At 42.2% G+C, this 25,932-nt stretch overlaps 1 protein-coding gene across 5 annotated transcripts in view; it reads right to left on the bottom strand.

Annotated features, from left to right (window-relative positions):
* diaph2 (diaphanous-related formin 2) overlaps window positions 1-25,932 on the bottom strand; it is a 700,846-nt gene that overhangs the window by 651,692 nt on the left and 23,222 nt on the right. For all 5 annotated transcript variants that reach the window (XM_038993651.1, XM_038993650.1, XM_038993653.1 and 2 more), the window contains exon 3: window positions 19,724-19,900. In XM_038993651.1, the coding sequence (XP_038849579.1) occupies window positions 19,724-19,900 (177 nt within the window). The remainder of the gene's footprint in view (window positions 1-19,723; window positions 19,901-25,932) is intronic.

The raw sequence follows: 25,932 nt of genomic DNA, 5'->3' as shown, positions 1-25,932 counted from the left end.
CGCTTACACTACACTACTGTAACACTAACACTACTGTAACACTAACACTACACTACCACAGCACTAACACTACCACTACTGTAACACTAACACTACACCCTCCACTACCACTACTGTAACGCTTACACTACAGTAACACTAACACTACTGTAACACTAACACTACACTACCACAGCACTAACACTACCACTACTGTAACACGTACACTAAACTACTGTAACACTTACACTACCACTACCGTAACACTACTGCAACACAAACACTGCACCTTAAACTACCATTACTGTAACACTAACACTACACTACCACAGCACTAACACTACCACTACTGTAACACTAACACTACACCCTCCACTACCACTACTGTAACGCTTACACTACACTACTGTAACACTAACACTACTGTAACACTAACAATACACTACCACAGCACTAACACTACCACTACTGTAACACGTACACTAAACTACTGTAACACTTACACTACCACTACCGTAACACTACTGCAACACAAACACTGCACCTTAAACTACCACTACTGTAACATTTAAACTACACTACCACTACTGTAACACTAAAACAACACCCCACACTACCTCTACCGTAACGCTTACACTACCATGACACTAACACTACACACTACTGTAACGCTAACACTACCACTACTGTAACGCTTACACTACACTACAACCACTGTAACACTAACACCACAAACTACCGTAACAACAAAACTATACCCTACCACTACCGTAACACTAACATTACACACTACCACTACTGTAACACTACCACTACACCTTACACTACCACTACTGTAACGCTTACACTACACTACCACTACTGTAAAACTAACACTACACCCTACCACTACTGTGACACTAACACTACACTACACTACTGTAACACTACCACTACTGTAAGACTAACACTACACCCTACACTACCGTACCACTACTGTAACGCTAACACCACACTACCACTACTGTAACTCTTACACTACCACTACTGTAACACCAACACTACCGTAACAAACACTACACCCTACCACTACCGTAACACTAACACTACTGTAACACTAACAATACACCTTACACTACCATTACTGTAATGCTTACACCACACTAACACTACAGTAACACTACACACTACCACTACTGTAACACTACCACTACAGTAACACTACCAGTACAGTAACACTACCAGTACAGTACAGTAACACTACCACTACAGTAACACTACCACTACAGTAACACTACCACTACAGTAACACTACCGTACTGTAACACTACCACTACAGTAACACTACCGTACTGTAACACTACCGTACTGTAACACTACCGTACTGTAACACTACCGTACTGTAACACTACCGTACTGTAACACCACCACTACAGTACTGTAACACCACCACTACAGTACTGTAACACCACCACTACCATAGTGTAACACCACCACTACCATAGTGTAACACTACACTACCATAACACTAACACTACTGTAACACCACAGTACTGTAACAAACACTACACAGTACTGTAACACTAACACAACAGTACACACTTACAGTACTGTAACACTACAGTACTGTAACACTACCACCACAGTACTGTAACACCACCACTACAGTACTGTAACACCACCGTACTGTAGCACTACCACTACCGTACTGTAACAGTAACACTACCGTACTGTAACACTACCACTACAGTACTGTAACACTACAACTACAGTACTGTAACACCACCACTACAGTACTGTAACACTACCACTACCGTACTATAACACCCCCACTACAGTACTGTAACACTACCACTACCGTACTGTAACACTACCACTACCGTACTGTAACACTACCACTACTGTACTGTAACACTACCACTACTGTTACACTAACACTACACCTACAGTACTGTAACACTACCACTACCGTACTGTAACACTACCACTACCGTACTGTAACACTACCACTACCGTACTGTAACACTACCACTACCGTACTGTAACACTACCACTACCGTACTGTAACACTACCACTACAGTACTGTAACACTACCACTACCGTACTATAACACCCCCACTACAGTACTGTAACACTACCACTACCGTACTGTAACACTACCACTACCGTACTGTAACACTACCACTACTGTACTGTAACACTACCACTACTGTACCACTACCATAGTGTAACACTACACTACCACTACTGTAAACACTAACACTACTGTAACACCACCACCACAGTACACACTACAGTACTGTAACACCACCACTACAGTACTGTAACACCACCACTACAGTACTGTAACACCACCACTACAGTACTGTAACACCACCACTACAGTACTGTAACACCACCACTACAGTAACTACCACTACAGTACAGTAACGCTAACACCACACTACGACTACTGTAACTCTTACACTACCACTACTGTAACACTACACTACCACTACCGTAACACTAACACTACTGTAACACTAACAATACACCCTACACTACCATTACTGTAATGCTTACACCACACTACCACTACCGTACTGTAACACTACCACTACCGTACTGTAACACTACCACTACCGTACTGTAACACTACCACTACCGTACTGTAACACTACCACACTGTAACACTACCACTACCGTACTGTAACACTACAGTACTGTAACACTACCACTACCATAGTGTAACACTACCACTACTGTGACACCACCACTACCGTACTGTAACACTACCACTACCGTAACACTACTGTAACACTACCACTACCGTACTGTAACACTACCACTACCGTACTGTAACACTACCACTACCGTACTGTAACACTACCACTACAGTACTGTAACACTACCACTACTGTTACACTAACACTACACCATAACCTAACACTCCTCCAGTGGTTTCTTAACAGGCCGGGAGAAGATTATTTGTCCGCATCAACCAACCCTGTGCAGCTCTTCTTCCCAGAACCTTTTGATAACCTGGCAGCATTATGAGCGTATTCTAGCTTTGAGTGACATGCAGACAACATGCTGAAGGAAAAACCCATTTGGATTTGTCCTAGTATTTAAAGCACACCAGGGGGCTCGTTGGTCAGCACTAACACCCTAATTTGGAACTCATTTGAAAACAGCAGTGTATGCTCTGTTATCGATCAATAAGAGCTGGGGCCACGAGGAGACACACAGACAACACCCAAATCCAAACACTCTGGATTGAGTATCTATGTATTGAGAATAAGATGATGCATTTGACTAGACGTAGCTACTCCAATTCAAGTTGTATTATCATTTCAACATAGGCTGCTGGTGGTACTTCAGCTGTAAACATGCTCTGCCATCTATAGATACGGGCAAGTTGGTGCTGGTGGCTTCAAAAGCACGTAAAGGTAATACAAGTCCTTTTACTTCAAATTCATTACTGTAATCTCGCTTTCAGTGAGGGTTCTCGGCGCAACACATTTTCAGCCGCCGTGAAACATGTCTTCCGTCACTGAGCAAATGGAAGCCTGAGTTTAATGTCACGGCATGGTGAGCACAAACACAGTAATTTAGAGGTGAGCTGAGTGACAGGCAGGGCATGAGGCCCGCTGAGGCAGGAAAGCACAGAGCGGCAAGAAAACACCAAGCGGCAAGAAAACACCAAGAAGCAAGAAAGCACAAAGCGGCTTGTGATGGAGGAGAGAAAAAAAGAAAAGAAAAAAATGGAGCATCTTTGGCTCCCGCAATAAAGACCATTGTATGATAAAAGGTACATAGACACACACACACACACACACACACACACACACACACACACACACACACACACACACACAGAGAGACCTATGCAATGAAGCTTGGGTAATTTAGCCTTGCCCGCTTCAAAGAAATGGGCTGAAAGCTTTTTGTTAGATTTTCAATCTGGCAGTATACACAAAGAGCCAGCCAGGGCCAGTTTCTATGGAGTAAAAAGCAGGGATTGCAAAACAGGTTTGACCTCGGAGATTCAGATCAACTTTATTATTCCACCAGGGGGAAATTCATTTGGTCATGTGTTTAAAAAGACAGTATGCTATAGCTAGACATTTAAAGTGAAAGTGCAATATGCTGTATACTCGAGGGACCAACATACTATTTATTATACAGCCTAATGGCTGTTGGAATAAAAGAGTCCCTATATCTATCTGTTTTAATTTTCTTTTGAAGAAGTCTCTTTGCCCTTGCCCGGCTGCTACTGTGACTACATTTTGAGTGAAGGGGATGAGCAATGTCCTGTAAAATTCTTTCAAGTTTTAGGAGGAAGAGTTGTGTGTATAGGCTGGTGGCTGATTCTTGATCTATACCAGTTATCCTTCCCGCTGTCTTAATCAAGCGCTGAAGCTTGACTAGGCCTTGCACCCGCATGTTTGCAAACTCACATATCAGACCAAAGGACAGCACACTCTGCAGGACAGATTTATAGAACATATGTAAGATATGGCGGTCAACATTAAAATGGTTCAGTTTGCGTTAAAAAAAATATATTCTCTATAGCAATTTATTTATCTTTGCAAAGGCAGTCATTGAATTTCAGTTAGTCTATTTCGATTCCCAGGTACTTACAGTTGAAGTCGGAAGTTAACATACACCTTAGCCAAATACATTTAAACTCAAGTTTTTCACAATTCCTGACATTTAATTCTAGTAAAAATGCCCTGTCTTAGGTCAGTTAGGATCACCACTTCATTTTAAGAATGTGAAATGTCAGAATAATAGTAGAGATTTATTTAAGTTTTAATTTCTTTCATCACATTCCCAGTGGGTCAGAAGTTTACATGCACTCAATTAGTATTTGGTAGCATTGCCTTTAAATTGTTTCACTTGGGTCAAACGTTTTGGGTAGCCTTTCACAAGCTTCCCACAATAAGTTGGGTCAATTTTGGCACATTCCTCCTGACAGAGCTGGTGTAACTGAGTCAGGTTTGTAGGCCACCTTGCTCGCACACGCTTTTTCAGTTCTGCCCACAAATTTTCTATAGGATTGAGGTCAGGGCTTTGTGATGGCCACTCCAATACCTTGACTTTGTTGTCCTTAAGCCATTTTGCCACAACTTTGGAAGTATGCTTGGGGTCACTGTCCATTTGGAAGACCCATTTGCCACCAAGCTTTAACTTCCTGACTGATGTCTTGAGATGTTGCTTCAATATATCCACAATTTTCCCACCTCACGATGCCATCTATGTTGTGAAGTGCACCAGTCCCTCCTGATGCAAAGCACCCACACAACAAGATGATGCCACCCCCGTGCTTCACAGCTGGGATGGTGTTATTCGGCTTGCAAGCCTCCCCCTTTTTCCTCCAAACATAATGATGGCAAAACAGTTATATTTTTGTTTCATCAGACCAGAGGACATTTCTCCAAAAAGTAAGATCTTTGTCACCATGTGCAGTTGCAAACCGTAGTCTGGCTTTTTTATGGCGGTTTTGGAGCAGTGGCTTCTTCCTTGCTGAGCGGCCTTTCAGGTTATGTCGCTATAGGACTCATTTTACTGTAGATATAGATACCTTTGTACCTGTTTCCTTTAGCATCTTCACAAGGGCATTTGCTGCTGTTATGGGATTGATTTGCACTTTTAGCCCCAAAGTACGTTAATCTCTAGGACACAGAACGCGTCTCCTTCCTGAGCGGTATGACGGCTGCGTGATCCCATGGTGTTTATACTTGCGTACTATTGTTTGTAGAGATGAACGTGGTACCTTCAGGCGTTTGGAAATTGCTCCCAAGGATGAACCATACTTGTGGAGGTCTACAGTTTATTTTCTGAGGTCTTGGCTGATTTCTTTTGATTTCCCATGATGTCAAGCAAAGAGGCACTGAGTTTGAAGGTAGGCGTTGAAATACATCCACAGGTACACCTCCAATTGACTCAAATTGTCAATTTGCCTATCAGAAGCTTCTAAAGCCATGACATCATTTTCCTGGAATTTTCTGTTTAAAGGCACAGTCAACTTAGTGTATGTAAACTTCTGACCCACTGGAATTGTGATACAGTGAATTACAAGTTAAATAATCTGTCTGTAAACAATTGTTGGAAAATTACTTGTGTCATGCACAAAGTAGATGTCCTACCCGACTTGCCAAAACTATAGTTTGTTAACAAGAAATGTGTGGAGTGGTTGAATATTGAGTTCTAATGACTCCATCCTAAGTGTATGTAAACTTCAACTGTATATGTGGTCACTCTATGGACTGAATCCCCATTGAGCTTTGGCGGGGGTAGTTTTGTTCCTTCTGAAATCAATTTCCATCTTTTTTGTTTTCTTAACGGTTACTTCAAGAAAGTTTTCTGCACACCACTGGACGAATTTTGACGCTTCTCTGCCAAATCCTTGAAGAGAGGCTTGGTCTGGCTGGAGGAAACCCACAACAGCGGTGTGATCTTCATATTTAAAAACTTGTGGGCTGAGTCAGAGGCTTGACAATCATTTGGGTACAGTGTGTACAGTATCGGTGAAAGTACGCTACCTTCAGGGGCTACCGTACTCACCGTTCTAGACGTAGAGATGGCGGAGTTAAACTTCACTTGTTGAGTACGGTTCACAAGGAAACTATTAATCCACTTATTCGGTAAATAGTTGACACCTAAATTCCCCAGTTTTTATCAACCAGTAAGCGGGGTTGGATGGTGTTAAACGCGCTACTGTTGTCAATGAATACAATACAACAAGATGGGTACGAGTTTAACTTAACATGTAACATTCAAAAAAGTCCGTCATCAACAAGGTGCAGGGTGAGCACTTACAGTATGGTACAGTATACCCATACTGAAAAGCTTCCAAAGTTTTCATCCATAAGTCATTCAATTTACATAACCTATGGATTATTAAAGGTCCAAGGAAGCTATTCCCTCAAGCAAGGCTAGTCAGACTACCTTGTACTTGGGGTAAATGTATACTGAACAAAAATATAAACGCAACATGTGAAGTGTTGGTCACATGTTTCATGAGCCGATATAAAAGCTCCCAGAAATGTTTGATACGCACAAAAAGCTTATTTCACTCAAATGTTGTTTACATACCTGTTATTGAGCATGTTCTAGCCTGATCAACTCTATCCGAAGATATGTCACGCTGCATGAGGCAAATGGTGGTCATACCAGATACGGACTGGTTTTCTGATCTACTCCCCTACCTTTGTTTTAAATGTATCTGTGATTAACAGTAAATTAGAGCCTGATGAATTTATTTAAAATTGACTGATTTCCTTTTATGAACTTTAACATCCTTGAAATGTTGCATGTTGCATTTGTTCAGTGTAGTACATGCTCCTACTTAGTACGTGGGGTTAATGTAGCATATGCTCCAGTGACAAAATGACTAATCCCTGTGATGATCAAATGCTTCACAGTATAAATCAAACAAACAACCGTAAAACTGATGGGAATGTCAAGCATCCTTTTTCCACTCCTTTCATTAAGTCAAGTAGAACCCCACAAGGGGATAATGTTGAGCTTTACCCAGCGAGTCCCATGGGAAAGCTCGTTGATCAACATATCCTCTCCTACTAAACCCATGTGGGGGGGTATGAGGGTTTTAATATAAAAAAATAATAAATAAAGCAATGTCCCTCCTTGGATGTATGTGGGAACACAGCTACCCTTGTTTACATTTAAATATGGACTCACACCATGTAAGGATAGGACACCATGTACATGTCATGTCTTAGTACAATTAATTACATCTAACGGCACGGTGACTAGAAGCTAACATTCTTTTGAAATCAGAAAATGTTTTATAATGTAGGCTTCCTTCTCTGCAGTTAATATGTTTAGTGGAATAATCTTCTATTCTCAATGATGGAGATTCACAGCCTGCTGGGCTGGCTGGCTAGCTACAGGCATACATACCTCAACTTCTTCTTGCTTGGATATAAACTGCTACTAACACTCAATGGAGACGCACAACAACAGGTTTAACTGATACAAATTCAGTTTATTACCACACTTGGGTAGAAAGGCACACTCTAGCTCATAACACAACAGGAGGAGTTGGTTAAAGCCATGAGTGTTACCCTATAAATACCTGTCTGATATCTGGTGATATTCAGTCGAAAAAGGTGTATCTTCTCTGGTAACAGGAAGTAGTAACACAGTAATTACAGTAACCAAACGCTCTGTATCACCCTCACTACAGAATTGTATGGTTGTCTCATAGTTATATAGAGTAACTATAAGAAATAGGGTAAGTTAAAGTATCAATCAGCAGTATTAACAATTAAAAAGCATACTCCCCTCCCGTTTCTGTAAAAAGCTGAGGGATGGAGCTGGAGAAATGTAACCACTCTTAAATTCATAGACAGAGCTATGAATACAAGGATTGACCATACATAGTTTTAACCACATTTAAAGGATATACAGTCAGTGTTTGTTTACCTTGACTTTGTTTACAAACATTGAAGTAAAACAAGCTTATTTGTTGGGTTCTGACGGTGTACGACAGTTCAACTAAGCACTGTCAAACATATGGTAGGTCAGACATAACAAATAGTGGTCAGTTATACAGCGGGTGGGTCTAATCTTGAATGCTGATTGGTTAAAACCGCATTCCAGCTGGTGTCTACTCTACAAGTTACCACCGGCTAAATCTGATTTAAAATACCCATTTACTCTGTTCCATTTGACTGAGCAAAGCACTATCTCATCAGCTCCGCAAAGGAAACGTATAAACATCATCTTCACTATAAAAATAATCTAGACATTATCTAACATTTTTTTAACTAACATTTAGTTTTCAACAGCGGAGATTTGTATAAACCTTGCGGTCTGGTCTCTCTGACATGTGCAACTTTGTTTCAATATTCAAATTCAATCTCCAGCTGTCACATAGTAATGAACGTGTCGGGAGTCGGGATGAGACAAACAAGTAGGCAGTTTTTCTCAGCTAGTCAAAATCATGAATCAGCATTATTATTATGGATATATTCAAAGGCCTATCAACTATCAGGGGAAATCCCACATCATTAGCTCATTATTATGGATGTATCTAGGGTTGCGCATTTTGGGGGAATATTCAGGAGGTGGAAACTTTCCGTCGGAATTAACGGGAATATATGGGAATTAACGGGAATATATGGGAATTAACGGAAATATGCAAATTAATATTAATTCCATTTAAAATGTGTTTTTTTTGCATTGGATATATTTACCATATCATATGGAGACAGAAACATAAACCTTTTACCTTATCATAAGTAGACAATTGCAAATGATTAAATCCTTCCAATAGAAATACATTTTAAAAAATCATTACGAATTGAACTTTAATTAAATGAGTTGACTCTTCACATGGGATGATTTCATTGAACAACAAAAGGGAATATTGAATGATCCCCAATGATCGATCGCATCTCCCAAAAATGTTTTCAACATCTGTAAAATGATAGTCTAGAAACTAAAGCTTTGGTTGTCTTCCTCGCAGGCTTCCATTTCTTCTCCCTGGACCTCCTCTTGAACATCAGACTGAGGCCTCATCTTCACTGTCACTTCCCAATCTTGTAGAGGATGGCTCGTTGTCAGGTTCAAAAAGCCTAAAGTTTGCCCAGATGGCCACCATTTTTCTACCCTTGTATTGGTCAGCCAGCCTGTTGCGTGGTTTGGTGTGTGTGTTCCCAAACAAGGACCAGTTGCGCTCTGAGGGGGCTGATGTTGGTGAGATTTGGAGGATGATGGAGGCAACAGGGGAAAGAGCCTCAGATCCACAAAGTCCCTTCCACCAGGTGGCTGATGAGATATGTTGGCAGGACTGCCATATTGCATCTCCATCCCAAAGCCCTTGCTTGGAAGTGTACCTCGCCAGACTGCCAAGAACCTTGCCCTCATCCAGGCCAAGGTGGGGAGAGACAGTAATGATGACACAACAGGCCTTGTTGATCTCGGCACCAGACAGGATGGTCTTGCCAGCATACTTGGGTCCAACATGTACGCTGCGGCGTGTATGGGCTTCAGGCAGAAGTCTTCACGCTTTTGATATATTTCAGAACTGCAGTTTCTTCTGCTTGGAGCAAAAGTGAAGTGGGCAGGGCAGTACGGATTTATTCTCTTACATCTGCAAGCAGACTCTGAACATAAGACAGGATGGCATTGTCTCCCTCAACCCGTGCAACGACTACTGTTATAGGTTTCAGGAGATTCAGGCTGCTTACCACTCTCTCCCAAAATGCAGTGGCTTGCGAATGTATTCACCCCCTTGGCATTTTTCCTATTTTGTTGCCTTACAACCTGTAATTAAAATAGATTTTTGGGGGGGTTTCGTCATTTGACTTGCACAACATGCCTACCACTTTGAAGATGCAAAATATTTTTTCTTGTTGAAAAGAAATAAGACAGAAAAACAGAAAACTTGAGCGTGCATATCTATTCACCCCCCTAAAGTCAATACTTTGTACAGCCACCTTTGGCAGCAATTACAGCTGCAAGTATCTTGGGATATGTCTCTATAAGCTTGGCACATCTAGCGACTGGGAGTTTTTGCCCATTCTTCAAGGCAAAACTGCTCCAGCTCCTTCAAGTTGGATGGGTTCCACTGGTGTACAGCAATCTTTAAGTCATACCACAGATACTCAATTTGACTGAGGTCTGGGCGTTGACTAGGTCATTCCAAGACATTTAAAATGTTTCCCTTAAACCACCCGAGTGTTGCTTTAGCAGGATGCTTAGGGTCATTGTCCTGCTGGAAGATGAACCTCCATCCCAGTCTCAAATCTCTTGAAAACTGAAACAGGTTTCCCTCAAGAATTTATGTATTTAGCGCCATCCATCATTCCTTAAATTCTGACCAGTTTCCCAGTCTCTAGCGATGAAAAACATCTCCACAGCATGATGCTGCCACCACCATGCTTCACTGTGGGGATGGGTTCTCGGGGTGATGAGAGGTGTTGGGTTTGCGTTTTCCTTGATGGTCAAAAAGATCAATTTTAGTCTCATCTAACCCGAATACCTTCTACTGTATGTTTGGGGAGTCTCCCACATGCATTTTGGCGAACACAAAACGTTTTTTTATGGCCACTCTTCCGTAAAGCCCAGCTCTGTGGAGTGTACGTCTTAATGTGGTCCTATGGACATATACTCCAATCTCCGCTGTGGAGCTTTGCAGCTCATTCAGGGTCATCTTTGGTCTCTTTGTTGCCTCTCTGATTAATGCCCTCCTTGTCTGGTCCGTGAGTTTTGGTGGGCGGCCCTCTCTTGGCAGGTTTGTTGTGGTACCATGTTTTTTACTTTTTTTAATAATGGATTTAAATGGTGCTCTGTAGCATGTTCAAAGTTTTGGATATTTTTTTATAACCCAACCCTGATCTGTACTTCTCTACAACTTTGTACCTGACCTGTTTGGAGAGCTCCTTGGTCTTTATGGTGGTGCTTGCTTTGTGGTTCCCCTTGCTTAGAGGTGTTGCAGACTCTGGGGCCTTTCAGAACAGGTGTATATATATACTGAGATCATGTGGCAGATCATGTGACACAAAGTCCACGTGTGCGCAATCTAACTAATTTTGTGACTTCTGAAGGTAATTGGTTGCACCAGATGTTATTTAGGGGCTTCAAAGCAAAGGGGGTGTATACGCACCACTTATCCGTTTTTTTATTTTGTAGAATGTTTTGAAACAAGTAATTTTTTCCATTTCACTTTACCAATTTGGACTATTTTGTGTATGTCCATTACATGAAATCCAAATAAAAATCCATTTAAATTACAGTTTGTAATGCAACCAAAAGGGAAAATGCCAAGAGGGTGAAAACGTTTGCAAGGCACTGTACGTTATCCAGGAGGATCCTCTTGATGGGGCTGTCCATATCGGCCGACTGTGATATGGCCATTTCTTGGACAGACTCCTTCCCCTCCAGGAGACATGATGACAACACCACTCCAACGGGTGTTGCTGGGCAGCTTCAATCTGGTGCGCTTCTTCTTCTCACTTTGCCTGGTGAGGTAGATTGCTGCTATAACTTGATGACCTTTCACATACCTAACCATTTCCTTGGCTCTCTTGTAGAGTGTATCCAGGACTCCTCCACTTTAGCCCAAGCAGCCTGCATGTTCGCAGCATTGTCTTTCACCAGTGCAAATACCTTCTGTGGTCCAAGGTCATTGATGACTGCCTTCAGCTCAGCTCATGTAGAGACCGGTATGTCTGTGTCTGGGTGGAGATGTAGTTAATTATTCCTTGCCCACGAACATTCGACCACCCATCAAAGATGATTGCAATACAGTCTGCTTTCTCTATGATTTGCTTGACCTTCACTTGAACTCTGTTGAACTCTGCATCCAGCAAATGAGTAGATTAAGCATGTCTGGTTGGAGGGGTGTATGCTGGGCGAAGAACATTCAGAAATCTCTTCCAATACACATTGCCTATGAGGATTAGAGGTGAACCAGTTGCATTCACAGCTCGAGCAAGACATTCATCAGCATTTCTCTGACTACTTCCTCCATTGAGTCAAAAAAAACATATGATTCCAGGAGGACCATGAGCTGTTGCTATCGATAAGGTGTCTGATTCATAATTTTCACCTCGAATAGAAGTAGAGGGACTTTGTCAGAGGTTGCTTGCTGTGAGCGCTAAGGGAACTTTATGCACTTGGCCAGATGATCCTGCATCTTTGTTGCATTCTTCACATATGATTTTGGACAGTATTTGCAAATGTACACAGCTTTTCCTTCTACATTAGCTGCAGTTAAATGTCTCCACACATCAGATAGTGTCCTGTAAAGATGAGAAAATATGAGTTTAAAAAAATATATATATATACAATTCCATGTACAGATAAATAGTTAAGCAGTTAGATTAAACAACTCCTCTGTAAGAGAAATGAAACGTATGGAAACAGGTGAATTAACAGTTCTCCGTTAGCAGGCACAAGCAAGCTAAAACCCACATGGTAGCAAAAACTAACTAGCAGAAATTGTTAAGTTAGAAATTATTTAAACACACTTTGCTGTAGGCTACTATTTACTAGTTAACAAAAAAATGATGTATGTCATAAAATATATTCACCCCACCCAGTATTGAAATCAAAACTTACCAGAAAGCATGTAGTCCTTGGCTCAAACAGTGTAGTAGTGTAGGCTCAAAAGCATCTCAATGTGCAAGATCTTGATTATCAGCTGTACATGTGATGGAAGAGTGCACTGCGCATGCAGAGGGCTGCAATTCCATTGAATTGGGTATAGTTTAACCAAAATATGCCACAAGACCTAGAATTGCCTTGTGTATCCCATAAAAAAGTTTCACTGATATAAGCTAACTTTTTTGATGAATTTAAGCAAAATTCCCAGGCTTAACCTCCCATGGAAAATGTAAGGAAAACTTCCAGAAATTTGCCGGCAAGTTTCCAACCCTTTATGTATCTAAATAAATGTCACTAAAAACAGCTTAAATGTAGTTGGCTAGCTAGCAAGCAAGATAAGTTGCCAGCCAATATAGAATGAAAAACTGAGTCACATCCATAGTTACAAACAATAAGACTGAACGACTGGGTCACGTCTCTGGCAATCGAAACGATAGAACTAATGACTAGCCGGCTTGGGTAGCAGCCCTAGATTTGTGTCGAAACTATATCTTATGGAAGGATGAAATAGTATGAATAAGTTCATAAAAATAAGGTTTTTAATGAACATTTGTCAATCATTATTTGAATATGTTGGTAACCCGTTGTATGAAAGTGATAATGCCCTCGAAGCCGGTGTTTGGCTTCACCGGCTTCGAGGGAATTATCACTTAAATATAACAACCAATTTACTCAAAGATAAAATAAAGCTCCATTGTTCTACAGGCAGTTTTGGCCATTTTGCTCTGATGTAGCTCTCTGGAGCTCTCTGGAGAGCTCTGTAACACTCTGGAGCTCTTTGGAGCTTTCAAACCGCCGCTTTACCCATGTGTGTAGCGTGGTGTAGCGTTTGGCCGGAGCAAGGAGGTTAGGCAGGCAAGCTCTCTGTGGCGCTGATGGAGCTCTCCGTAGCTTTGACGGCGCTCTCTGTAGCTTTGACGGCGCTCTCTGTAGCTCTATGGAGCTCTGATGGCGCTCTCTGTAGCTCTGATGGAGCTCTCTGTAGCTCTGATGGAGCTCTCTGTAGCTCTGATGGAACTCTCTGTAGCTCTGATGGAACTCTCTGTAGCTCTGATGGAACTCTCTGTAGCTCTGATGGAACTCTCTGTAGCTCTGATGGAACTCTCTGTAGCTCTGATGGAACTCTCTGTAGCTCTGATGGAACTCTCTGTAGCTCTGATGGAACTCTCTGTAGCTCTGATGGAACTCTCTGTAGCTCTGATGGAACTCTCTGTAGCTCTGATGGAACTCTCTGTAGCTCTGATGGAACTCTCTGTAGCTCTGATGGAACTCTCTGTAGCTCTGATGGAACTCTCTGTTTGAATGTGAAACTCAAGTGAACTTGAGTTACAGAGTTAATTGAGAACTCACGACAGTGTTACACTGATAAGCTCCCTCCTGTCTCTCTTTGTGATCAATGTGCTCTCTATGCTAAGCGTCAGTGTGAATTCGGAGCTGTGAATTCGGAGCTGTGACTCAACTCTGTGCAGTGAACCAGGTAAGTACTGTTCTATAGAGACTTAGACTGAGCACAGAGCTCCTGCATGCAGCTTAAAAGAAAGAGAAGTGTGGTGCATAGTTTGAGACACAAAAGCACCCACATTGACATGTGAATATATAGAATAGAAACCTGCTACATTTCCTTGGCAAGAGTTGGTTTAATGTGCCACAGCAAGCTGTCAACACATAACATCTAATTGTATCATTACTATGACAACCAGTGGAAATCAGAGATCCACTTAAATATCAGAGACTCTGGTGAACAGTAAAATAACAATGTGATTGATAGCTAGTACTAAAAAGGCCCCATAGGGAGTTGAAGACGTAGAAGCAGTAACCATGTCCATTCTACCCATTAAGTCTTTATGGTTCAAGACAGTAGTGGTGGAAGGTGGACCGGGAGCAACAGTTATCCTTTAGTACATATCCACACAGGGACTCTGTACATTAACTCTTATAGGAGAGCACTGTGGATTTTTTATTTATTTTTTTATTTCACCTTTATTTAACCAGGTAGGCTAGTTGAGAACAAGTTCTCATTTGCAACTGCGACCTGGCCAAGATGAAGCATAGCAGTGTGAACAGACAACAACACAGAGTTACACATGGAGTAAACAATAAACAAGTCAATAACATGGTAGGGGAAAAAAAGAGAATCTATATACAATGTGTGCAAAAGGCATGAGGAGGTAGGCAATAAATCGAATAATTACAATTTAGCAGATTAACACTGGAGTGATAAATCATCAGATGATCATGTGCAAGTGGAGATACTGGTGTGCAAAAGAGCAGAAAAGTAAATAAATAAAAGCAGTATGGGGGGTGAGGTAGGTAAATTGGGTGGGCTATATACCGATGGACTATGTACAGCTGCAGCGATCGGTTAGCTGCTCGGATAGCAGATGTTTAAAGTTGTTGAGGGAGATAAAAGTCTCCAACTTCAGAGATTTTTGCAATTCGTTCCAGTCGCAGGCAGCAGAGAACTGGAAGGAAAGGCGTCCAAATGAGGTTTTGGCTTTAGGGATGATCAGTGAGATACACCTGCTGGAGCGCGTGCTACGGGTGGGTGTAGCCATCGTGACCAGTGAACTGAGATACGGCGGCACTTTACCTAGCATAGCCTTGTAGATGACCTGGAGCCAGTGGGTCTGACGACGAACATGTAGCGAGGGCCAGCCGACTAGGGCATACAGGTCGCAGTGGTGGGTCGTATAAGGTGCTTTAGTAACAAAACGGATGGCACTGTGATAAACTGCATCCAGTTTGCTGAGTAGAGTATTGGAAGCTATTTTGTAGATGACATCGCCGAAGTCGAGGATCGGTAGGATAGTCAGTTTTACTAGGGTAAGTTTGGCGGCGTGAGTGAAGGAGGCTTTGTTGCAAAATAGAAAGCCGACTAGATTTGATTTTGGATTGGAGATGTTTGATATGAGTCTGGAAGGAGAGTTTGCAGTCTAGCCAGACACCTAGGTACTTATAGATGTCCACATATTCTAGGTCGGAACCGTCCAGGGTGGTGATGCTAGTCGGGCGTGCGGGTGCAGGCAGCGAACGGTTGAAAAGCATGCATTTGGTTTTACTAGCGTTTAAGAGCAGTTGGAGGCCACGGAAGGAGTGTTGTATGGCATTGAAGCTCGTTTGGAGGTTAGATAGCACAGTGTCCAAGGAAGGGCCAGAAGTATACAGAATGGTGTCGTCTGCGTAGAGGTGGATCAGGGAATCGCCCGCAGCAAGAGCAACATCATTGATATATACAGAGAAAAGAGTCGGCCCGAGAATTGAACCCTGTGGTACCCCCATAGAGACTGCCAGAGGACCGGACAACATGCCCTCCGATTTGACACACTGAACTCTGTCTGCGAAGTAGTTGGTGAACCAGGCAAGGCAGTCATTAGAAAAACCGAGTCTACTGAGTCTGCCGATAAGAATATGGTGATTGACAGAGTCGAAAGCCTTGGCCAGGTCGATGAAGACGGCTGCACAGTACTGTCTTTTATCGATGGCGGTTATGATATCGTTTAGTACCTTGAGCGTGGCTGAGGTGCACCCGTGACCGGCTCGGAAACCGGATTGCACAGCGGAGAAGGTACGGTGGGATTCGAGATGGTCAGTGATCTGTTTGTTGACTTGGCTTTAGAAGACCTTAGATAGGCAGGGCAGGATGGATATAGGTCTGTAACAGTTTGGGTCCAGGGTGTCTCCCCCTTTGAAGAGGGGGATGACCGCGGCAGCTTTCCAATCCTTGGGGATCTCAGATGATACGAAGGAGAGGTTGAACAGGCTGGTAATAGGGGGTGCGACAATGGCGAAGGACAGTTTCAGAAATAGGGGGTCCAGATTGTCAAGCCCAGCTGATTTGTATGGGTCCAGGTTTTCCAGCTCTTTCAGAACATCTGCTATCTGGATTTGGGTAAAGGAGAAGCTGGGGAGGCTTGGGCGAGTAGCAGCGGGGGGGGCGGGGCTGTTGGCCAAGGTTGGAGTCGCCAGGAGGAAGGCATGGCCAGCCGTTGAGAAATGCTTGTTGAAGTTTGATTATCACGGATTTATCGGTGGTGACCGTGTTACCTAGCCTCAGTGCAGTGGGCAGCTGGGAGGAGGTGCTCTTGTTCTCCATGGACTTTACAGTATCCCAGAACTTTTTGGAGTTAGAGCTACAGGATGCAAATTTCTGCTTGAAAAAGCTGGCCTTTGCTTTCCTGACTGACTGCGTGTATTGGTTCCTGACTTCCCTGAACAGTTGCATATCGCGGGGGCTCTTCGATGCTATTGCAGTTCGCCACAGGATGTTTTTGTGCTGGTCGAGGGCAGTCAGGTCTGGAGTGAACCAAGGGCTATATCTGTTCTTAGTTCTGCATTTTTTGAACGGAGCATGCTTGTCTAATATGGTGAGGAAGTAACTTTTAAAGAATGACCAGGCATCCTCAACTGACGGGATCAGGTCAATATCCTTCCAGGGTACCCGGGCCAGGTCGATTAGAAAGGCCTGCTCGCAGAAGTGTTTTAGGGAGCGTTTGACAGTGATGAGGGGTGGTCGTTTGACCGCGGACCCGTAGCGGATACAGGCAATGAGGCAGTGATCGCTGAGATCTTGATTGAAGACAGCAGAGGTGTATTTGGAGGGCAAGTTGGTCAGGATAATGTCTATTAGGGTGCCCATGTTTACGGATTTAGGGTTGTACCTGGTGGGTTCCTTGATGATTTGTGTGAGATTGAGGGCATCTAGCTTAGATTGTAGGACTGCCGGGGTGTTAAGCATATCCCAGTTTAGGTCACCTAACAGAACAAACTCTGAAGCTAGATGGGGAGCGATCAATTCACAGATGGTGTCCAGGGCACAGCTGGGAGCTGAGGGGGGTCGGTAGCAGGCGGCAACAGTGAGAGACTTATTTCTGGAGAGATTAATTTTTAAAATTAGAAGTTCGAACTGTTTGGGCATAGACCTGGAAAGTATGACAGAACTTTGCAGGCTATCTCTGCAGTAGATTGCAACTCCTCCCCCTTTGGCAGTTCTATCTTGACGGAAAGTGTTATAGTTGGGTATGGAAATCTCAGAATTTTTGGTGGCCTTCCTAAGCCAGGATTCAGACACGGCAAGGACATCAGGGTTGGCAGAGTGTGCTAAAGCGGTGAGTAAGACAAACTTAGGGAGGAGGCTTCTGATGTTGACATGCATGAGGCCAAGGCTTTTTCGATCACAGAAGTCAACAAATGAGGGTGCCTGGGGACATGCAGGGCCTGGGTTTACCTCCACATCACCCGAGGAACAGAGGAGTAGTAGGATGAGGGTGCGGCTAAAGGCTATCAAAACTGGTCGCCTAGAGCGTTGGGGACAAGGAATAAAAGGAGCAGATTTATGGGCGTGGTAGAATAGATTCTGGGCATAATGTGCAGACAGGGGTATGGTGGAGCACGGGTACAGCGGAGGCAAGCCCAGGCACTGGGTGATGATAAGAGAGGTTGTATCTCTGGACATGCTGGTCTCAATGGGTGAGGTCACCGCATGTGTGGGAGGTGGGACAAAGGAGGTATCAGAGGTACGGAGAGTGGAACTACGGGGTCCATTGCAAACCAAAACAATGATAACTAGCCTGAACAACAGTATACAAGGCATATTGATATTTGAGAGAGACATACAGTAAGGCATAAAGTGATTGCAGGTCTTGATTGGGAGAGCTAGCTAAAACAACAGGTGAGATAACAGCAGCTAGTCAGCTAACACAGCAACAGCAGGTAAAAATGGCGACGACTAGGCAGAGAGGGTCGGATTAACTACACACAGAGCCTGAGTTAAAACACAGAGCCGACAGATAAAACACAAATAAACAGAATGGAGTACCGTGAATTAATGGACAGTCCGGCAGGCATCAGCTATGTAGCCAAGTGATCATAGTGTCCAGGGGGCAGCCGTAGATGGAGCAGGGAAGCCGCCACTACGCTAGCACGCGGCGTTTAAACTTAGTAGCCCGGGGGGTGGTCTGCTCAGACGGAGGGGGTCTGCTCAGACGGAGGCCGGTTGAGGGCACAGCGGATGGGGTATTCGTCTGCAGACCAGGCGTGGTCGTGTCGACAGAGAATCCAAGCCGGATGGCGATGGCGAAAGAGAGGTTGTAATTGTAGAATTGTGTTTGCTAACTGGTGCTAGCTTCGTGGCAGTGGCGCTAGCTGCGCTAGCTGCAAGCTAGCTGTGAGGATCAGAAGTAGTGGCTCAGGGATTACGGCAGGAATCCGGCGTTGTTGTCGAGAGACAGTCCGATGCTGGTAAATTGGTGAGTAATATCCAGGCTAATAAATAACAGGGCTGGTGTCTGTGCAGAAGGTAAAAGCTGCTAGCAGCGGCTAAAAATGACTAAATAGCTTGTAGCTGATTAGCTGGTTAGCTACTGGGGGTTCTTGAATGTGTTCCAAAGTTAAAAAATAATAGCGATTCCGTATCACATTGGGTGAGGTAGGTTACCGGAAGGTATAATCGAATTAAAAATCGAAAAGAGATAGAAAAAAAATATATATATATATACAAGAAATACGAAAAAATACGAAAAATACAAACGTACACGAGAGGACGAAACAAAACACGTCTACGCCATCTTGGAATATCGATAGTGGTGGCTATAGGTGGCTATATACACATTCGGTTCAAAAGGAAATATACAGTATCAGACTTACCATCATCTTCTCAAAGAGGTCGTTGATCTCCTTCTCGGAGAGGTTCATGGAGCGGTCGTCGAAGAGGGGCTGGGGCAGGGGCATCTCTACCTGAGTGGACAGGGGGTCTGTGGAGTGCTGAATCAGGGGCTTGTCCTTTTTATTCCCAGTCTTCCGAAAACTGGTGATCCGGTCACGCTGAAGGGGAAAGAATGTGGCGTTACCAAAGTGCGTACGGTAAGCGTTATGACAGAGTATTTCCCTAGGCGTTAGGCTTTCTGAATGCTTACATACTGACATATAGGCTTTATCTAGGAGTATTTCCCTAGGCGTTAGGCTTTCTGAATGCTTACATACTGACATATAGGCTTTATCTAGGAGTATTTCCCTAGGCGTTAGGCTTTCTGAATGCTTACATACTGACATATAGGCTTTATCTAGGAGTATTTCCCTAGGCGTTAGGCTTTCTGAATGCTTACATACTGACATATAGGCTTTATCTAGGAGTATTTCCCTAGGCGTTAGGCTTTCTGAATGCTTACAAACTGACATATAGGCTTTATCTAGGAGTATTTCCCTAGGCGTTAGGCTTTCTGAATGCTAACATACTGTAAGGTTGTGTAATGCTGTCATATGCCTTCCCTGACATGTCTTTCCATCTCCTTCCCAACCTTTAAACGAGTATCAGCTGGGCTCAAATCCAGGTTGGGGTGGTACCACAGGACGGCTAAAGTAAAGTGTTTGCCTATGACAAGGGACAGACCTAGTGTTCGTTCATTATGTTTTATCATTCATCTTTTCTGTTAGATTAAATTATGCGCGTGAAAAATGGCTAACATTGCTTGCTCTATTTCTTTCAAACTGGCCTTGATTTATTCATCTGTACAGTTCATGTGTATCTGAATGAAAATAGTACATAATAAAACAGTGCACTGTAAACTACAGTGAGAGTCATAGATTTGACTCACCTTCACACTTACTATTAACCCTGTAGGTTATGTTTGTTCAATATCACAGACTGTTAGGAGAGTCTGTAGAACTTCAGTACAGAGGAACATACCTGCATTAGAAAGATACTCTCTCCTCACTGTATTCAGCTATTCTAGCTACACCGATGAATACAGAAGAAATGTAGGTCTAATGTACATACCTTTACCTGATCTGTACATAATTTAATTTGCCTTGTGCAATGTAACAAATGGAATAGTGCCAAAAGTGCGAACTGCAATCAAGAGCATCTCATATGTATTCAGGTCTGATGACGGAAGACAGAACAAGATCAAACGAGATGCTGCCAGCAGCACACACCTTTGTTACAGAGTCAGAAGAGGGTAAGTCCACGCACCAGTCGCTGTTAGTCAGTCGTCATTAGTATTAGCTATATGGGTTTAGGGGTTATGCTTGTGCGGAATGGATGAGTGCACATACATATGAAATAGAATAAGACAAATAAAAACTAAAGGAAATTAAATCAATGACGTCACACCTGAATCTACACACCTGAATCTACGTTGTGGAAGGACCAGGGCAAGTCAAACCAATGATGGTGAACATGATTGGAGAACCTTCATGTAATACAATCCCTTCAAACAGCACCAGTGTTTGACCCAAAGAGAGTGCACTTGTTCTTTGTTAATAAATTATTTGGAGGAATAACGTGTAACAAATAAAAAATGTAATCCTAACCGATTCAGAATACTGTTGGGTTCATTCCTGTAATATTTGACTGATTAGACTTTCAAAAAAATAATTCAATAATTCATATTAAAGGACGTTATTGTTTGGGTACATAACATAACCATCATATACTGTAAAGACAAGCATACAGGAACCCAACTTGGTTAACAGAAGGCACCGTGTAACACTGGTTTCCTTGATCAATCCACAGATGTCAGTTCATCTTCCTGTGCTGCCATGACACAAAGACGATGATGCAAAACCAAATACACACGGAAATGAAAACAGGACGCCTTACCATGTCGTCATCCAATGTTCTTATGTGTACGTTCTGTTGAAGGGAAGGCACAATGTGAACAATAAGATCCATTTGAAAATAATGTGTGTGAGAATATCCTAAACAACCAATACACAGTGACAGATGGACACACACAAACAGCCACACCTATGAATGACACCAAGCAGTAAGCCCCATTTGGATCGTGCATGTCCATTAATCGTTGCTGTAATATACAGTAATAGTGTATGTATTGAAGTGGAGGTAAGTATTGTCCAACTAACCTAGTCGATATTAGAGGTCGATTTCAAGTTTTCATAACAATCGTAAATCGGTATTTTTGGACAACGATTTGGCCAATTCTTTTAATATTTTTTTTTACACCTTTATTTATCCTTTATTTAACTAGGCAAGTCAGTTAAGAACACATTCTTATTTTCAATGACAGCTAAGGAACGGTGGGTTAACTGCCTTGTTCAGGGGCAGAATGACAGACTTTTACCTTGTCAGTTTGGGGATTCAATCTTGCAACCTTACAGTTAACTAGTCCAACGCTCTAACCACCTGATTACATTGCACTCCACGAGGAGACTAGCATTAAACTTATCTTATAAAAAACAATCAATCATAATCACTAGTTAACTACACATGGTTGATGATATTACTAGTTCATCTAGCGTGTCCTGCGTTGCATATAATCGATGCGGTGCGTATTCGCGAAAAAGGACTGACTTGCTCCAATGTATACCTAACCATAAACATCAATGCCTTTATTAAAATCAATACACAAGTATATATTTTTAAACCTGCATATTTAGTTAATATTGCCTGCTAACCTGGCTCGTTGCGAACTCTGTGAAGACTATTTCTTCCTAACAAAGACAGCCAACTTCGCCAAACGGGGGATGATTTTTAAAAAAGCACAATTGTTGCACGACTGTACCTAACCATAAACATCAATGCCTTTCTTAAAATCAATACACAGAAGTATATATTTTTAAACCTGCATATTTTGCTAAAAGAAATCCAGGTTAGCAGGCAATATTAACCAGGTGAAATTGTGTCACTTCTCTTGCGTTCATTGCACGCAGAGGCAGTGTATATGCAAGAGTTTGGGCCGCCTAATTTGCCAGAATTTTACGTAATTATGACATAACATTGAAGGCTGTGCAATGTAACAGGAATATTTAGACTTATGGATGCCACCCGTTAGATAAAATACGTAACGGTTCCGTATTTCACTGAAAGAATTAATGTCTTGTTTTCGAGATGATAGTTTCCGTTTTCGACCACATTAATGACCTAAGGCTTGTATTTCTGTGTGTTATTATGTTATAATTAAGTCTATGATTTGATAGAGCAGTCTGACTGAGCGATGGTTGGCACTAGCAGGCTCGTAATCATTCAAAGAGCACTTTCGTGCGTTTTGTCAGCAGCTCGTCGCTGTGCTTCAAGCATTGAGCTGTTTATGACTTCAAGCCTATCAACTCCCGAGGTTAGGCTGGTGTAACGGATGTGAAATGGCTAGCTAGTTAGCGGGGTGCGCGCTAATAGCATTTCAAACGTCACTCGCTCTGAGACTTGGAGTGGTTGTTCCCCTTGCTCTGCAAGGGCCGCGGCTTTTGTGGAGCGATGTGTAACGCTGCTTTGAGGGTGGCTGTTGTCGATGTGTTCCTGGTTCGAGCCCAGGTAGGGGTGAGGAGAGGGAAGGAAGCTATACTGTTACACTGGCAATACTAAAGTGCCTATAAGAACATCCAATAGTCAAAGGTTAATGAAGTACAAATTGTATAGAGGGAAATAGTCCTATAATAACTACACCGTAAAACTTTTTTCCTGGGCATATTGAAGACTCCTGTTAAAAGGAACCACCAGCTTTCATATGTTCTCATGTTCTGAGCAAGGAACTTAAACGTTAGCTTTTTTACATGGCACATATTGCACTTTTACTTTCTTCTCCAACACTTTGTTTTTGCATTATTTAAACCAAATTGAACATGTTTCATTTTATTTGAGGCTAAATTGATTTTATTGATGTATTATATTAAGTTAAAATCAGTGTTCATTCAGTACTGTTGTAATTGCCATTATTACAAATATGGATTTTTTTATTTTATTATTATTTTTATTATTATTATTATTTTTACAATTATTATTCTTATATATATATATATATATATATATATATATATATATATATATATATATATATATATATATATATATATATTATTTTTTATTATTATTATTTTTTTTTTTTTAATCGGCCGATTAATCGGTATCGGCTTTTTTGGTCCACCAATAATCGGTATCGGCGTTGAAAAATCACATCTTCAACTGTGACTGCCATAAACAACAAATATTTATTTACTTCCCATTGTAATTTTTGTGGATCACCTGTTGGCTAACTTCCTCCTTTTTAGTAACAAAACCCCTAAGCAAACAAAATTCGAATTCACTTTAGACATTCTTGTACCCTCTACAATCACTGTGATGATTATTATTATTTGACCCTGCTGGTCATCTATGGACGTTTGAACATCTTGAAGAATGATCTGGTCTTAATGGCCATGTACTCTTATAATCTCCACCCGGCACAGCCAGAAGAGGACTGGCCACCCCTCAGGGCCTGGTTTCTCTCTAGGTTTCTTCCTAGGTTCCTGCCTTTCTAGGGAGTTTTTCAGAGGCACTATGCTTCTACATCTGCATTGCTTGCTGTTTGGGGTTTTAGGCTGGGTTTCTATATAAGTACTTTGTGATATCTGCTGATGTAAAAAAGGCTTTATAAATACATTTGATTGATCAGGGGATGCCAACAGGGCCAACGCATTGTCAGAACTGTTGTGCTGTTATCTAGTATGGTTAGCTTTACTGCCAGATAAGGACCACTAACCATGTGACTCTGAACGATCACAAACATTGATTAGGCTAAACCTTCTCTCTCAACTTATAGAAGCAGCCAATAGGGTTGTAGTCTCAATCATAACGCTAGCTTAGCTCCTAGCTTATGACTCATGACCACTTTCTACAAGTGTTTAAAACATTGCACATTTTTCAAATGGGGTAATTAAACATATTTTAATCAATTTAACAACAAGGGAACCTCTGTCGAGCTAATTGTCTTGACTTTAGTGGAAACCATCAGTTTACTTCTGAACAGTCATTACACACGGCAATGCCGCAACAATGCAATTTACCACATAACAATTAAGCATGCACGTCCTCTGGGCTTCTCTGGCTTATTAAAACCCCCAAAGTTTTCACTGTAATAAATGTTTATTGCACAACATTAATTCTTCAAAATAACCCAAATCAAATTAGCCCTCGGCCCCTTTGTAATTGAAATATGATTTTGATTCAATAAAGGTCAATGAAATGGGAAACTTAAGTGCAATTTGGCTGAATTTATGGGTCCATTTGAGAACGGGGAATATCACGAGTATGCCTCATCTGGCGAGAGTTTTTAAATGCTAATGACTACTATAACTCTACCCAAAGTTTGCTTTCCTCTTGGCCGAAGGATAATAGGGCCTATTTTAACTTCAGACACCGGCCTGCATTGGCAAAGCTAAAATGTTGTTGTAATGTTTCCCAGGGCCGTTATAGTGGGAGTGCTGCCTTATAGATCATAATGATTAAGATTACATAGACAGCAGGGGGGGGGGGGGGGGGGGTCTGATCCTAGGTCAACACTCCTACTCTGAGACACTTCATGGGTCCAGAGGTTCAACTTGCTTGCTCAAAGTGATATTTGTTCACACCACTAGGTGGCGCATGACACATTTACACAACTGCATTACATACAAACTGTTCACGTCTTTCAATGCCATACATAGCAAAATTAGGCCTAGTTTCAAATATGTTTGTCAACATATGTTCTTTTTTACACCATGTGCACATGAAGCCCTTAATGCTCACTTAAAAGGGGGGGGGGGGGGGGGAACCCCATAAAAAAAAAGTGGCATATTCAGAGATCCTCTAAAAAGCCAGCATGGAGACAGGCTTACCAGGAAATAAGGGTTTTGCTTTAATTACTTCTAATTAATACCAAACAAAGGATGTCTGGGAGTGCCTGGCATTGTTGGCACGAACGACTGTACCACCATGTGCTGCAACTAACAGTTCTTAGCAAACTTGTTTTACTGCTCCCTCTCTCCCACTCTGCTCCGTAGCCTCTAGTGTGCCAACTTCTCACTTCCACTCGACAGATTTTTAACCTTGTCAGCTCGGGGGATCCAATCTTGCAACCTTACAGTTAACTAGTCCAATGCTCTAA

This window comes from Salvelinus namaycush, chromosome 5 (genome assembly GCF_016432855.1).
Source record: "Salvelinus namaycush isolate Seneca chromosome 5, SaNama_1.0, whole genome shotgun sequence".
In the NCBI taxonomy this organism is placed as follows: Eukaryota; Metazoa; Chordata; class Actinopteri; order Salmoniformes; family Salmonidae; genus Salvelinus; species Salvelinus namaycush.
The sequence above is the reverse complement of the archived record's forward strand: the minus strand, read 5'-3'. Positions and strand labels throughout refer to the sequence as shown.